Source organism: Lepidochelys kempii, chromosome 3 (assembly GCF_965140265.1).
Source record: "Lepidochelys kempii isolate rLepKem1 chromosome 3, rLepKem1.hap2, whole genome shotgun sequence".
Taxonomy (NCBI): Eukaryota; Metazoa; Chordata; order Testudines; family Cheloniidae; genus Lepidochelys; species Lepidochelys kempii.
The window spans coordinates 170375326-170392076 of NC_133258.1; the positions used below are offsets into that span (position 1 = coordinate 170375326).

The window sequence follows — 16751 nt, forward strand, 5'->3', positions numbered from 1 at the left end:
ATGAATCTCATAAGAGGATTTTTGTATTCACTGGGCCCTCTGCAATGTTCATGAGGCTCAAAACATGCCCCTCTGACACAAGGATATTTTTTAACCTCAAAATTAATAATCAAGCCATAGACAACCTGCACCCATCTAGACAAAGTTGTTGAAAATAGTCAAACATTGTGGGGTCTAGTCTCACCTGGGAGAGGGCACCATGACTGCAATCGCTTGTCTCTGTGGTGTTTTGTTTGGTTTCTTAATCTGTTTTTTAGGATAAATGGCCAAAGATTATATTCCTTCCCTCATGTGTGTCTTTAGAGGCATTGAGTATCCTGGTTGAAGCAACCTAATATCCAAAGAGATAGTAACTAATATTCCATAACTGGAGATTTTGGAGTGGTGTCTCTTTGTGCAGGACAGTAAGAGAAAAACAGACTCTGGGCCCAATTCTGCAAGTTGCTGGGCACCCTCCACGCCTATTGATTTCAGTGGGAGCAGAGCACTCTCAGACACTCATCACCCCGCGGGGTTGAGGCCAACATCTAATTGACAATTAGCCTTGACAATTAGTCAAGTGGTGGAATTTCCACAGTTTGGTATTCATGTACACTAGCTGCATTTTGGATGAACAGAAGCCTCTGTGTACCATTGTGACAAAAAAATTTTTAGATTTGCTGCATTCATATTTTCTCCCTATTTTTGTTTAAATTGTCAGGATACATATAGGAGTTTGTGTCTTACACTCTTTGAGAACGTATCCCTAGAGATTTTACTGTACACCTTATATATAGGATCACAATTTTATTCTGGTGTGAAAATGGGGGGAGTAGCTGAGAATTAGCCAACTATCCTCTCTTAGTTTTTGAAGTGCTGTATTAGGTGGAGAGAACACTATGCCAAAATGTTTGTATGTAACTGAAAAGAAAGCTCAGCTGCATTTTAATGAAGTAACTTAACCAGTTTAAAGAAATGCTTATCTTTATACACATGTATAATTCAATATTTATTTATAGAAAGTTTCACTAGGAAAATCAATCTACAGAAAATAAGACAATAAGCATCACTATAAATAAGAATATCCTATCCCTTCACTATAAGGCTCTCTGTTTTAAGGCTACCTCTGATATAAGGCTACTTCAAATTGGTTTCTAAAAAGAGTAAAGGAAACCTCTTGTCAATACATTAATAACCATGCTACGCTAAAATAAAGAAAAGAGCAAATATCTCTCCACAGCTAGCTTATATTTAGGGCAAGTTTTTTATGGACTAGATTCTTACTTTATATCCACTTAGCTATTAAAAATTATTCTACTGTAATGCAAATTTAAAATACATGAGGCATTTTTGTTCACATTCTGCAATAAAAAAAATTGATCTACAACAATGTAAATGTTTGTATTTAAGATCTCCATTTTTCATAAACATACATTCCTTTACATAAGTATATTAAGTAGGTGATTATATTCTTCGTATTCTATAAGAATCTACATTTGGAAACCCTTTATAAAATAGCACATTTTCTGTACTCTTATGTCAGACATATTCTAGACACTAGTTTGTCTTTGGAATGTCTAGTATTCAATTGCCTGTACAATACAAATCGATACTTGAAAGTCATTGTGTGCATTAATTTATACCTGACTTTGCTTTTTTTGCACATGAAGCTAAAAAACTAACCTTATGTATACTGTAGTGATAAAAATACAAGTTAATTTTTTTCTGGAATTTAGTACTACTACTTTAAGTATATTTCATATTTGTATATTTTTAAAACTGAGATATACCCACTTTGCTCAAATTGGATATCTTATTTTGCATCCCAAATAAAGGGCATTAATCTGTTTAAATATAATCTATGAAAGGCACAGTAGACTTGAAAAAGTTACATGGAAACCAATTTCACCCTAGAGTTTCTAAATGAGTAGAGCTAGCTTTATCAACACTAGTAGATGAAGAAAATAATAGAAATTCAGAATTACAGGGATGGAAAATTTTTATTTTGTCAAAGCCACTTTTTTTTGTAGAGAATTCCTCCCCCGCACCCCAAATTGTTAAGTTTTTATCAAAACATAAACTAATTTTGGCTGAAATGTTTCAGTCTTCAGTGGCTGGAAAATAAAAGTCAAATTTCAGTTTCTTTTACCAGAAACTAACTTTCATTTTTGTGGGGAATTTTTTTCTCTAATCAGCTCTATTATATATGCTAAGTCCCAGAATCTCAGCTGGTGTCAACTGGTATAGATCCTCTGAAGTTAATGGAAGCTGGCCAGCTTAAACCAGCTGAGAATCTCTCCCTAAAAGCCATTTCCCCCCCTGTTCCCAAGGAATATTCACCTCTCTGCAAGATACACAGATTTCAAAGGTATAGATATGGCACTACACAATAATATATCCTCAAGAAACTATAGCAGAAAAAAGGAAAAGGAAACTAGTTTTGGGAAATACAAACTCATGGCTATTGCAATCAAGCAACTTTTCTTTCAGGTTACTTTACAACTTCTGGTAGTGAAACAATTTCCTTTCCCTCCTTGACTGGCTTTATCAGTAGATATCCCTTTCCCCTAAAAACAACAGCATGCCACTTAACATGATCCATAACTTTTCAGGTCTTGAGCAGGAAAAATGGCAGCATATTTCTTTTTTAACGTATGGCCTTCAAGTACTAGCTATATATCCCACCTAATATTTTTAGTTTGAGTGATCAGTACCAAAGACTTCTGTTGCTGAGAGGTGCCGGTCTCTCTATTTCTAAAGCTGACAGATGTACACAAAACATCCAAAGGTGCTTCTACAATTCAAACACAGTAAACATTTTACAATGACTTTCAGGCAAGCACACCAAATTCAAATAGACTGGTGATTATGGTTAATAAAAATGTTTCCTGTTAATGGTGGGTGGTAAATAGTACTGGGTTAGTTGTGCCTACATTTGTTTGAATGTTTAACAGCACAGTTCTACATGGCAGCTTTTCAAAGTCATATTTAATAGTGCTACTGAGCAGTACTACACAAGAAATGTAGTGTATGAAACATGAGAACCTAACTTCATTCATCTTAATTCCATATTTACAGGGGAGAATATATTACTTTGTGCCAAGCACAGGTTCCATCCAAATGCTACTTTTCAGTATCACCTGGGCTGTTTTACAGTTGTTAAAATTTAAATTAACCTATATCAATTCATAATAAATCCTTCAATAAGAATCACCATAGAATTTGGAGATGGAAAAAGACCCACCTGGACATCTGTCCCAGCCCTGACACTGCAGGATTGTTCTCCTGTTTTCTAGTGCTTTGTCTAGAAAGTTTTTGAACCTCTCAAGTGACAGATTCATCATGTTTCTTGGAATACTATTTCACTATGAGGTGATTATGGTTAATAAAATGGGGTGGGGGGGAATCAAGGCTTATTGGTAAATGTCTTCATGTTGATGGAGTTTAGCTGAGTGCATAAGTCAAATTTGGATATCTGCATCCCATTGAGCTAGCAGTTGATATATTGATTGTATTATCAACTACTGAATTTTACTCTGATCTTTATAAAGTATGACATTAGTTGCTACTGTAGATCTTACTCCCAGAGAAATGGCAGTTGTGGTTAAGCATATGCCACAACATAGAGAGGGACATACATTCCTCTCTGTTACTCCAATAAAAATCTGGAAAAAAACCCATTGACCTCACTGTCACTGTGGCTTTAACTGAGATCAGAATTGGGCTTTGAGACTCCCTCTGCCTTGTGTATTTATATTTTTTTTCCTCTCTTCCTTCAGTCGTAGGATCAGATTATTCCATCTGCTACATGACTTGGAGGAATTAAGAGTAGCAGCAATTCTGCTCCCATGTCCTCAACTCTTCTGGAGCGGGCTTCATGTCAACAAGGTCTCTACTCCTCCAAGGGACCTTTTAGATTTTAAAATATTTGAATGACATCTGTTATATTTTCCTTGGAAGGCTATGGAATATCAGTATGAGGAGGGGTGAGTATCTGCAACTCCCACTGAATTGCAGGTCTTCATCTCTCTTGGGACCAAGCCCATGATTTGTGTGTGTAGTTGTCTGGATAGGCAGAGAGAAGTCCAGCCCCCATGAGGTCTTGAACTTTCCAGTCCCGTTGTTGTTCAAGAAGCTACCATTTTCTTCCTCTCAGATCTCAACATCCCCACCCACGCTCCCTACCATGGGGCCCAAAGCAGGTAGTCATCCTTCAGATGAGAATGGTGACTGACATCCTTCAAGGCTGATGACAATGCTGTTCCTTGGATCATCTGGCAAGATGGGTGCGCATCCATCACCTCTTCCACCAAAGGTTAGCAAGTACTATTACAAAAAGCAGGCACACTCATTAATTTAAGAATTCAGCAGAGAGGCTTCGGCTGTATCTAGCAGATCGGAACTTGACCTCATGATAACATTGCACAAAGCTATGATAGATGAAAGTAATAGGCAATGCTAATAAAACAATCCCACTAACTACACAAATTCCACCAAGAATCCTTCCAGGTACAGTGATGGGGCACATGTCACCATAACCAACTGTGGTCATCGAGATTATTACCCACCAACAGGCAGCGGGGATGCTGGAAAAATCCTTATTCTTTGTTCCCAAGTCCAGCCCATTTTCAAGGAGTTGTGAAAGTGCACTAAAAATTGCCATAGCAACACAAATAAAGACAAGAAGCATCACCATCTCTCTGTAACAACGCTTTAGAGTCAGACCAAGTGTCTGAAGACCAATGAAGTGACGGGCAAGTTTAATCACCCAAAAAATCCTCATCATCCTAAGAACCCTCAGAGTGACTCCAGCCCTTTGGAGTTGAGAATTTTCCCCCGTGAAAACTGTCATTAGCACAGAGATGTAGTAAGGAGTGATTGCCAGCAAATCAATGATGTTCAGGGGTCTCTTCACAAACTCACACTTGTTTTTGGAGATGATGAACCTCACAATGCACTCTGCAGTGAACCAGCCTATGCAGATAGCTTCAATGATCCTGTCAAAAGAAACAAAGTGGAGCATTTTAATTCTATATGAGCATTTTAATTAAGGTTTGGTTGTGGACATTACTAAACTGATATTAATTCAGAGCCTTAGTGGAGGGTGTGCTGAATGGTGAGCCACACTATCTTATTCTGAGCTTTTTTGTGTAAATATAATACCATACTACAGTGAGTACAACTCAGAACTGATTACTCATAAGGATTTGATTATATCTGCAATTCATTTAGTAAACACTTTGTTAGAATTACAAATTGTTAACATTACCAATATGTGAGGATACTTCTGCAAAGTCAGGAACACTACAGGATAATGTCTTAAAATAATGTAGACAGCTATTCATATCTAAATCTAAAACTCTAGGTCCCTATGCAGCGTAAGATCTCCATACTTCGCAAGCTATCGTAGCTACCAAAACCTATGGAGTGGCAGCTCATTAGCAGAACAACCTATTAAGGAAAAAGACATGTCTGCTGACCTGGGCCACAAAAATTAAACCCCACAGTGAGCACTGATCTACTTTTAGGGAAAATAGCTCATGTAAGTTTGCTCTCAACCTCCTTTTTACAAGCGGAATCACTGCATTCTGCACTAGCTGAAATTTCTAAAGGGTTTAAAAATGTACAGGGCATTGCAATAACCTAATTTCACCGTAACCAAGTCAATGGTGAGGGCACAACCTTCTTATCAAGTACAAACAGGCCCGGATGCAGGAAAGTATCCCTGTCCAGGAAGGGTGCTTACACATGGGCTTAACTTTAAGCATATGTTTAAGTCCCAATGAAGTCAGCGAGACTTAAGAACATGCTTAAATGCTTTACTGAATTGGGGCCAGCAGAAGGCACAAATAGCAACTGCTGTTTCTAGGTATCCAGTAGCTCCTGGGGATCCAGTATGATATCCTGCAGGTGGAAACATGCCCTCTTATTAAATTAATCATGAGCATATCTTGTTAATTAAGAGGGCTAATATAATATCTGCTATTTTCTCTCCTTGCTTTCCCTATCTCACAAGCACTTTCATCTATGACCTTCAGAAACTCAAAACTCAGTACCATAAGAGGTCTAAAACCCAACTGATGGGAGTCAAAAAGACTTGAAAACTCTAGATTTACTGGAGTTGTTTCACCACCACTGGAGATCTATAATGGAGCAATATTTGGAGAGAGTGTCCATGCCAAGTGATGGCTTCTTAAGCAAGAATCCACTATTCCTTTAAGAAAAGATAGCGCCGCATGGAGGCACTAAAAATCAGCCCCAACAATGGTGCCAACACCTCTGCATTGGCTTTAACCAGCCAGGAAGGACAAACTGTAACTCAAAGATAACAGTCTGTATGTGCCCAAATAATTTCAGAGCCCTAGCAAGCATTGCATTATAGGCTGAAATGCAACCAGAGAAGATTCTGCCTGTTTTGCTAGAGAACCAGTTCTGTTGAGAGGCATAGCGTGGAATCTAGCCCACATGCTGATATTTCTCTTAACCACGTGGGTTATATCTACACTGGCAACTGAACAACAAAACTTTTGTCTTTCAGAGGTGTTAAACCGCCCCCCTCATCCTCCAAAAGACAAAAGTTTTGCTGCAACAAGTGACAGTGTGAAGAGGAAGTTACTCACTTTGTGCAGTAACGATGGTTCTTCAAGATGTGTGTCCCTATGGGTGCTCCACTTTAGGTGTCTGTGTGCCCCTGCACCTCTAATCAGAGATTTTTGGTAGCAGTGTCCCGCTGAGCCCGCGCATGTGCTCTCCCTCCCTCGTGGTCTGTCTCAAGGCTATTTAGCACTGCACGGGCGAACCAGCCTTACTTCCTTCTCTACCACAAAGCCCAACAGAGAACTTCGAAGTAGAGGAGAGGAGGGCGTGCTGTGGAGAACCCATAGGGACACACATCTCGAAGAACCATCGTTACTGCACAAGGTGAGTAACTTCCTCTTTTTCTTTGAGTAGTGTCCCTATGGATGCACCACTTTAGGTGACTCTGGAGCAGTACCCACCACTGGAGGCTGGGACTTCAGAGCGGAGTCTTTTACTACAGCGAGTACTGTGGAGTCGAAGATGTGTCAGCGGCCAAATCTTCAGTGATTGCATAATGTTCTGCGAAATGTTCTGCGAAAGTTTGCTCTATGGATTGGGGAGATAGGGGTATCCCTATGGAATGTGACTGAGGTAGGAACTGATCTCATGGAGTGCGTATGGACGGAAGCAAGTTGTGCCCTTGCTAAGTGATTAATGCAACTAGAGACCTATTTGGATAGTCTTTGAGGAGATATCACAGAGCTTCTGGATCTTTCTGTGGATGAAAGGAAGAGTTTAGGGGTTTTCCTGAAGTCCTTAGTCCTGTCCAAGTAGAATGCTAATGTCCTTCTAATATCTAGCATATGCACAGTTGTCTCCCAGTTGTCACAATGTGGTTTTGGGAATAAACAGGGAGATGGATCTGTTGATTCATATGGAAAGTGCAGAAGAAGTAGGGAGAAACTTGGGATATGGCCTTAGAGTTGTTGTTATTAATTATTATTATTTTTAAGACAAAGGCTGTGAATGATGGGTGTGCCATCAGGGCCGCTATTTCTCCTACGTGCCTAGCTGAGGTGATGGCAATTAGAAATGCTGTCGTCATGGACAGGTGTAAGAGAGAACAAGTTGCCCTGGACTCGGAGGGAGGTCTAGTCCAAGCCCTGAGAACTAGATTAAAGTCCCAGGCTGGAGCGGGTGGTGTCACATGGGAGAAGAGAGTCCCAATGCCCTTAAAGAGTCTACGCATTAGTGGTTGAGCAAACTCCAAGTGGGAAGCCATTTTTGCCATGAGATGTACCTTAAGGGAGCTGAGTGAGAGTTTAAAATGTAGTGCAAAATTAGAGGGAGGAAAGATGAGGTTGGGTCTGTCTGTTTGGAATGGTACAAACTTGGAGTGGTTTCCATTTTGTAGATAGGTATGTGGAGTGGTCAACTTGTGGTTGTGTTGCAACATGTGTTTCAGCTTGTCAGAGCATTCTGCTTCTAAGCCTTGGAACAAAGAAAGATCCAAGCCTGGAGGCGGAGGACCCATGGGTCGGGGTGAAGGGTCAGTCAATTGTTTTGAGAGAGTGGGTGAGGAATGGGCTGACGTCAGAGGAACAGGAGGGCATATTGCCATCTGCGTTAGGTAAGGGAGCCAGACTTGTCATAGTCAAGAGGGGCAATCATAATAACTCTTGCTTTGTTTTGTTGAATTTTCAACAGAATCTTGGATAGGGTAGGAAACTGGGAAAAGACATAACAGTGGGCCCTGTCTGCTGGGAAGATAAGGGCAACCGCCAGTGAATGTTTCCCCAAAGGGTGGCTATATATTGAAGCACCTCTGAATTCCGTATACACTCGTTGTTGTGAGAAAATTCCACCTGAGACTGTTGGTTATCCCATTCTGTATCCCTTGTAGACAGACAGCTGAGATGAGCACATTGTGATGGGTGCATCAGTTCCAAAGTTTGAATGCTGTCTTGCAGAGGGAGGGAGATCTGGCAGCTCCTTGGCAGTTTATACAAAACATACAGGTCACATTAAGTCCATCATAACCTTTGTGTGTTGCTGTGTAGGTGAGCTCCCCAGCATATTAGGGAGACGTGTCCCAGGGTGGTGGATGTGGGTAGTGAGAGGAGCGCTCTCGCTTGTACTGCATCAGGTTGGTGCTGATAAAGTCCAGTCACCGTATTGGGGTTAGTATGCCACTACAATGAAGTGAACCTTGGAGACTACCCTGTGTGGAGCAGTCTGTACCTATAATGATCCTGCCCCAAAGGTAAGCAGTAGGAAATCTCCTGTATGATGGTTGTATTGAGATATGGCAGTAGGCACCCTGTAGGTTCAGGGCTAGAAATCTATCTCTTTGCTCTAGAGCTGGTCCTAACTGCTGTGAAGTAAGGTAAGGTGACTTCTGAGTGGCGTGACAGGTGTATAGATGGCAGATGATGCTGTAAGGTATCATTGTTCAGGCCCCCACCCGCTCATCAAAGTGCTTATAAGAGGCAGTTTGAGAGGTCATGGACTGGGGTGCAGACTGTTCTCACTTTTGAGCCCTGGACCTCTTACACTGTGGCTCATAACAGCACAGAGATGGTGAGTATTGAGAAGATTGTGAAATATGGTGTGGTTGAAACGTATATCTTCTCTTCTGTTCCACAGTGTAGATTCCTAAGGAGTGTAGTGTGGTCCGAGACTCCTTCAGGATGTGGTGAGAAAATCTGTCTTCTCCGCAAAGAGTTTGGCCCTTCAGATTGGAAATCTGTAGCTCTTTGGGCAATCTAGAGAGGTGTAGCGAACAAAAAAAAACAAACCCCACAACCCACCTCAGTACCACTGTCATGGAGACTGGGCGGGCAGCTGTAACAGCTACATCCAGTGGTGTCTCCAGGACCAGTCTGGCTATTAACTGACCTTCTCTAAGAATGGTCTGAATCTGTTCTTTTTGTGTTTCCAGTAATGTTTCAGAAACATCCTGGGTTTCCCAAGATTAACAAAATTGTTTTGGCCATGACAGTTTTTGGTAATTTATGACTCTAAACAATAATGTTGTCGATGAATACGCCATCTTGCGAAGCCTGATCATATGGAGTTGACTTGGCATTATGTTGCTTGCTTCATGAATTAACCACATCCACTATCATGGAGTTGGGTTGCGGACGTTGAAAACAAAGTCTGCCTCTTTGGGTAGAGATGTATGGTTGTTTTTGTTTACACTCTGTTGCTGGTTAGTGCGATGGAGGCTGGCTCTGCCAGATGATTTTGGTAGGATCTAGAATCAGCTCATTAATTGGGAGGACAGTTCTAGATGAGAAGGTAGTGTGCAGAATTTCCACCAACTTGTGATGTGTATCTGCCACCTCCTGTAAGGGAATCTTCAGCTCGTATGCTACCCTCTTGGTAAGATCAAGAAAGTTCTTAAATCTTCACCTAGTGATGAGAGGTGGGCAGCACACTCTCATCTGGGAGAGATGAGGAGAAGTGTGCTGAAGAGGTAGCTTCCTCTTCAGGGTTTTTTTTTCCTTTCCCCCTTCTTTCCTGTTCTGAAAAAGCTTTATCCTGCCCTTGCTCAGGTGCCAGGTTGTAGCAAACCATCTGGTGGACTCTCCCTGAGATGGTTGCGCCATGTGTGTGTATATACCCGAAGAGTTACAATATGGCCTTGGGAGGGAGAGGCAGGGTGGTTGGCATGATGGAATTGGGGATGACCCTTGTAGTGTGGTGGTGGGCCACCTTGAGGGGCCAGGGAATGATCTCCTCCTGGACAGTGTCAGATTCGTCAGTGAGTAAGTGTGCCGCTGTCTGGAGTATTGGCAGTATACAGTCCAGTGCTAAGAGCGATTCTGGGTGCTGGGATGTGCTCGATACCGGGGTCCTGGTACCAAGTAATGGGGATTGTGGTCCTTCCCCAATCATCGGGTCTCCAGGGTATTAGAGCTCATGCAGGACCATGGGTTCATTTGGTATCACAGAGGAAGGAATGTGGTACATTGTCAGTACCGATAGTTGGGCAGAGCACTCCCTAAATGAGAGTTTTGCCCAGTACAAAAAGTTTGTTGGTGCCACTTTTTTAGAGACGGTGTGGTAATTGTCTCTCCCTGGGTACTGAGGCCACAGGTCTCCAGAGTATCAGAGCACCTGTGTTACCATGGGCTCAGCCGGAACCCCAGAGGACTGTCTGTAGTCGGTATCAATGGTTGGGAATGTGCAGAACACTTCCTAGATGGGAGTTTTGTTGCATCTGGTACCAAAGCGTTTCTCTATGCCGCCCTTTTAGAGATGGTACCGTAACTGTACCCTCCCCTTAGGGGATGGTACCATTGCCTCAGAGCATGAGGGTGGAAGCCTCTGGTGTCTCAGTGAGGAAGCAGAGCTGACAGCAGGGCTTCTCTGTGTCGCTCTTTTTGAGATGGTATGGTAACTGTCCCCTCTCGGTGCAGTAGTTGCCCAGAGTAGAGCTCAAAGCAGCACGGAGCTTACAGAAGCCCCTTGTCCGTGGGGAGAGCAGAGCCCAGAGCAGGGCAGAGCTCACAGCAGGAAGCCCCTTCTCAGGTTTCAGCTTCCAGAGCTTCTGTGCCCAACCAGAGCAGCAGCTGAGCTAACAGCAGGAGGTTCCTCTGCTGGTATTGTCCTACCGAGGTGGCTGCTCTGGGGAGTCCCACTGGCCAGCTACTCGGGGATCGGTGCCGAGATGGCCACACTGGGGAACACCCCTCTGGCTGGCCAGTTGCTCGGAGGAGCCTTTCCAGGGGGCGTCTGCTGGTGGCTTCTTCTTTCTCTTTCTCTCTCTCTCTTCTCCTCTTCACCACTTGACCCCTTTTGAAGTGAAGGCTCCAGGGATGATCCAGGGTCAACACCCACTGGAGTCCCCTGCAGACTAAAGTGTTTTCTCTGTAGGGAGGAATTTTTACTTCAGTTCCCAGCTCCTGTGAGGCTGCAGTTTTAGGTGTGGAGGTAAAGCACTTCTGTGAGAGTCTCCCAGGCACAGTGAGTGGCCATTACAGGAACTGACTCCTGGCAGGAGAGGCACCGCTTGGAGCAGAGAAAGCCAGGCAAGCCCCTGGACAGGGGGTTGTCATCCTCTAGCAGGGAGGAATATGCAGAAGAACATTGCCTTTACTTTTTTTTTTTTTTTAAACAACTGAAAAGCAAAATAATTATGAGTCTTCTAGATGCCTGGGGAAGGGGGGGAATGCCCCCAGACAGGGAAGGAAAGTGAAGTTCTTTTCCTTTTTCTCTTTTCTTTTCAAACCAAAGAAATAAAATAAAATAAAACACTAACTTGAGTACTTTTAGGGAGAACAAAGGTAACAAAACCAAACACTACTTATGTTAATGACACATAAGGAAGGGACAACTGCTTGTTCTGTCAGAGGCCAAAGGCAGTAGAGAAGGAAGTGACAGGAGTTTGCCTGTGCAGTGCTAAATAGCCTCCAGGCAGACCACGAGGAAGGGAGAGCACATGCGTGGGCTCAGCCGGACGCTGCTACCAAAAATCTCTGATTAGAGGTGCAGGGGCACACAGACACCTAAAGTGGAGCACCCATAAGGATGGGGGTGGAAGTTTTTTGATGGCAGGAGAGTCGACAAACAGCGGCTACATTGCACGACTTTTAGCGGCACGACTGTGGCCACACAGCCATGTCGCTAAAAGCTGTGTAGTGTAGACAAAGCCTAAGATAGTGGTCTGTTAGAAAGATAATATTCTTCAGAGCCCTCTGAAACTCATTGGTTCCATTAGCCACCGTGGATTGGCTTTCAATGCAGGTCCTTCTTCCCAACAAAAGAGAGACACCCCAGCCACAAAAATGGAGGGGGTAGTAATGGTCAGGCAATAGCAAGGGAATAATTTCTGCCTTATAAACTAAATGCTACCATTAAAAAAAGATAAGTACCCATTCAGTCAGAAAAGGAGGACTTGTGGCACCTTATAGACTAACAAATTTATTTGAGCATAAGCTTTCATGAACTACAGCTCACTTCATCCAATGCATTCAGTGGAAAATACAGTGGGGAGATTTATACATAGAGAACATGAAACAATGGGTGTTACCATGCACACTGTAAGGAGAGTGATCACTTAAGGTGAGCTATTACCAGCAGGAGAAGGGGGGTGGGGGGGATGACCTTGTGTAGTGATAATCAAGGTGGACCATTTCCAGCAGTTGACAAGAATGTCTGAGGAACAGTGTGGGGTGGAGGGGGGAATAAACATGGGGAAATAGTTTTACTATGTGTAATGAGCCATCCACTCCCAGTCCCAGTTAATTGTATCCAGTTTGCAAATTAATTCCAATTCAGCAGTCTCTCCTTGGAGTCTGTTTTTGAAGTTTTTTTGTTGAAGAATTGCAACTTTTAGGTTTGTAATCGAGTGACCAGAGAGATTGAAGTGTTCTCCAACTGGTTTTTGAATGTTATAATTCTTGACGTCTGATTTGTGTCCATTTATTCTTTTACGTAGAGACTGTCCAGTTTGACCAATGTACATGGCAGAGGGGCATTGCTGGCACATGATGGCATATATCACATTGGTAGATGAGCAGGTGAATGAGCCTCTGATAGTGTGGCTGATGTGATTAGGCCCTATGATGCTGTCCCCTGAATAGATATGTGGACACAGTTGGCAATGGGCTTTGTTGCAAGGATCCCCTCCACCCCCCACTGTTCCTCAGACGTTCTTGTCAACTGCTGGAAATGGCCCACCTTGATTATCACAACAAAAGGTTCCCCACTTCCCCCACCCCCACTCTCCTGCTGGTAATAGCTCACCTTAAGTGATCACTCTCTTGTTACAGTGTGTATGGTAACACCCACTGTTTCATGTTCTCTATGTATGTAAATCTCCCCACTGTATTTTCCACTGAATGCATCCGATGAAGTGAGCTGTAGCTCACGAAAGCTCATGCTCAAATACATTTGTTAGTCTCTAAGGTGCTACAAGTACTCCTTTTCTTTTTGCGAATACAGACTAACACGGCTGCTATTCTGAAACCTGTCATTATGCAAGGCACTGAATTTAGCCGTATGGAGTGGAAATCTATCAACTTCATGAAAAAACTCGTACAGATACAGACATCCTCTTCCTTTCCAAATGCAAACAGATGGACATCATACCAAAAGGACTGAAGGTAAAAAATCCATTACAATCTACATCCCCCACAGACTATGCTGACAGCTTGTGCCACACACTCTCAAAGAAACTACGGAACCACCTGATCAACATCCTCTACAGCAAACAGGGAATGATTAAGAATGAGCTTTCAAAAATGGATACTCTCATAAAAAAACAACCTTCCACACAAACTTCCTCATGGCTGGACTTTACAAAAACTAGACAAGCCATTTACAACACACACTTTGCTTCTGTACAAAAGAAAAAGGATACTAAACTATCTAAACTACTACATGCCACAAGGGGCCACAACAGTGGTTCCCTTAATCCACCCAGCAATATTGTTAATCTATCCAACTATACTCTTAGCCCAGCAGAAGAATCTGTCCTATCTCGGGGCCTCTCCTTCTGCCCCTCCACCCCCATGAACATGATACAGTTCTGTGGTGACCTAGAATCCTATTTTCGACATCTCCGACTCAAGGAATATTTCCAACACACCTCTGAACAACATACTAACCCACAGAGACCTTCCTATCAAGATTACAAAAAGAAGAATTCTGGGTGGACTCCTCCTGAAGGTTGAAACTACAGACTGGACGTCTACATAGAGTGCTTCCGCCGACGTGCACGGGCTGAAATTGTGGAAAAGCAGCATCACTTGACCCATAACCTCAGCCATGCAGAACACAATGCCATCCACAGCCTCAGAAACAACTCTGACATCATAATCAAAAAGGCTGACAAAGAAGGTGCTGTCGTCGTCATGAATAGGTCAGAATATGAACAAGAGGCTGCTAGGCAGCTCTCCAACACCACTTGCTACAAGCCATTACCCTCTGATCCCACTGAGGATTACCAAAAGAAACTACACCATATGCTCAAGAAACTCCCTGAAAAAGCACAAGAACAAATCCGCACAGACACACTCCTGGAACCCCAACCTGGGGTATTGTATCTGCTACCCAAGATCCATAAACGTGGAAATCCTGGATGCCCCATCATCTCAGGCATTGGCACCCTGACTTCAGGATTGTCTGGCTATGTCAACTCCCTCCTCAGGCCCTACGCTACCAGCACTCCCAGCTATCTTCGAGACACCACTGACTTCCTGAGGAAACTACAATCCATCAGTGATCTTCCTGAAAACAGCATCCTGGCCACTATGGATGTAGAAGCCCTCTACACCAACATTCCACACAAAGATGGACTACAAGCCATCAGGAACAGTATCCCCGATAATGTCACGGCAAACCTGGTGGCTGAACTTTGTGACTTTGTCCTCACCCATAACTATTTCACATTTGGGGACAATGGATACCTTCAAATCAACGGCACTGCTATGGGTACCCGCATGGCCCCACAGTATGCCAACATTTTTATGGCTGACTTAGAACAACGCTTCCTCAGCTCTCGTCCCCTAATGCCCCTACTTTACTTGTGCTACACTGATGACATCTTCATCATCTGGACCCATGGAAAAGAAGCCCTTGAGGAATTCCACCATGATTTCAACAATTTCCCACCATCAACCTCAGCCTGGACCAGTCCACAAAAGAGATCCACTTCCTGGACACTATTGTGCTAATAAGCGATAGTCACATAACCACCACCCTATACCAGAAACCTACTGACCGCTATTCCTACCTACATGCCTCCAGCTTTTATCCAGACCATACCACACAATCCATTGTTTACAGCCAAGCTCTACGATACAACCGCATTTGCTCCAAACCCTCAGATAGAGACAAACACCTGGATACAATTAACTGGGACTGGGAGTGGATGGGTCATTACACAAAGTAAAACTATTTCCCCATGTTTATTCCCCCCCTCTATCCCCCACTGTTCCTCAGACGTTCTTGTCAACTGCTGGAAATGGCCCACCTGTGATTATCACTACAAAAGGTTTCCCCACCCCCCTCCTGCTGGTAATAGCTCACCTTAAGTGATCACTCTCCTTACAGTGTGTATGGTAACACCCATTGTTTCATGTTCTCTATGTATATAAATCTCCCCACTGTATTTTCCACTGAATGCATCCGATGAAGTGAGCTGTAGCTCACGAAAGCTTATGCTCAGATAAATTTGTTAGTCTCTAAGGTGCTACATTTCTTTCTTTTTGCGAATACAGACTAACACGGTTGCTACTCTGAAACCTGTCATTCAGTCAGAGGCAGCCACTTAATCTGCATAGATAGCCAGGGAGGTCCATGAAGCATCTATGAGTTAGGGGCTTTTCTCTCAGATAAGGCCTATACAAATATATTGACATAATTTATCTTAGAAAAGTTTAATGTGTAGATCCACATAAATCAAAATGTTTTCTCTTAAGAATTATAGTGCAGTATAGTAAAAGGACCTGTTGTCTAAATGATCTGAAGCTTTTGGTAATGTTAGTGTTTATTTAATAGTGACTGAGTGCCTTAAACATAAGTTATAAGGATGCCTTTTATATATATCTACAAAATATCCACTTTTAAAAACCTAGGTTTATAGCATCGGGCAGTTCAGTTCAGATCGCAGTGTTCTCTCAAAACAAAACATACAGAAATGCACAGATTATATGCAGCCATAAAGACATTATTGAACTTAGTTAATAGATTATGTATTTTCCTTTCCTGATTTAAAAAGTAGTATTTGTCACTCATGATTGAATACCACGGAAAAAATAATCTATTATTTTGCTAGAAGAGAGCTGGCAAAGGAACACAGTTCCCTTCAAAAATATTATATCATTTTATATCTCTCCCATGCTCCACACTAAAATGAAAAACTGTGTCTCTGGAATTTTCTGTGACCATTTCCTCTCTCCCTCTCTTGAATAGCAAAGGCAAACTAATACAAATCATCCTAATGCAAAAAGAAAATGAGTACTTGTGGCACCCTAGAGACTAACAAATTTCTCCTTTTCTTTTTGCGGATACAGACTAACACGGCTGCTACTTTGAAACCTGTCATGCTAATGCAGACTCCGACAGAGTCTGCACTTGCTTCCAGGTTGTAAGCTGTCTGAGATCTTAATAATAATAATAATAAACAATTCCTAGCTTTGGATATAGAATTCACATACATTATTAAGTGTGCCCAAAAATATTCTACATTTAAGGGGACTTCATTCCATTCCAATCCATTTTCTAGGATTTATTTTCCAGGA

The 16751-nt window shown here is 42.6% G+C and overlaps 1 protein-coding gene across 2 annotated transcripts in view; it reads right to left on the reverse strand.

Moving 5' to 3' along the window:
* Positions 1-975: 975 nt before the first annotated feature.
* Positions 976-16751, reverse strand: part of KCNG3 (potassium voltage-gated channel modifier subfamily G member 3) — a 31836-nt gene continuing 16060 nt past the window's right edge. For both annotated transcript variants that reach the window (XM_073339053.1, XM_073339054.1), the window contains exon 2: positions 976-4976. In XM_073339053.1, coding sequence (XP_073195154.1) covers positions 4331-4976 — 646 coding nt within the window. In that variant the 3' untranslated portion in view covers positions 976-4330. The remainder of the gene's footprint in view (positions 4977-16751) is intronic.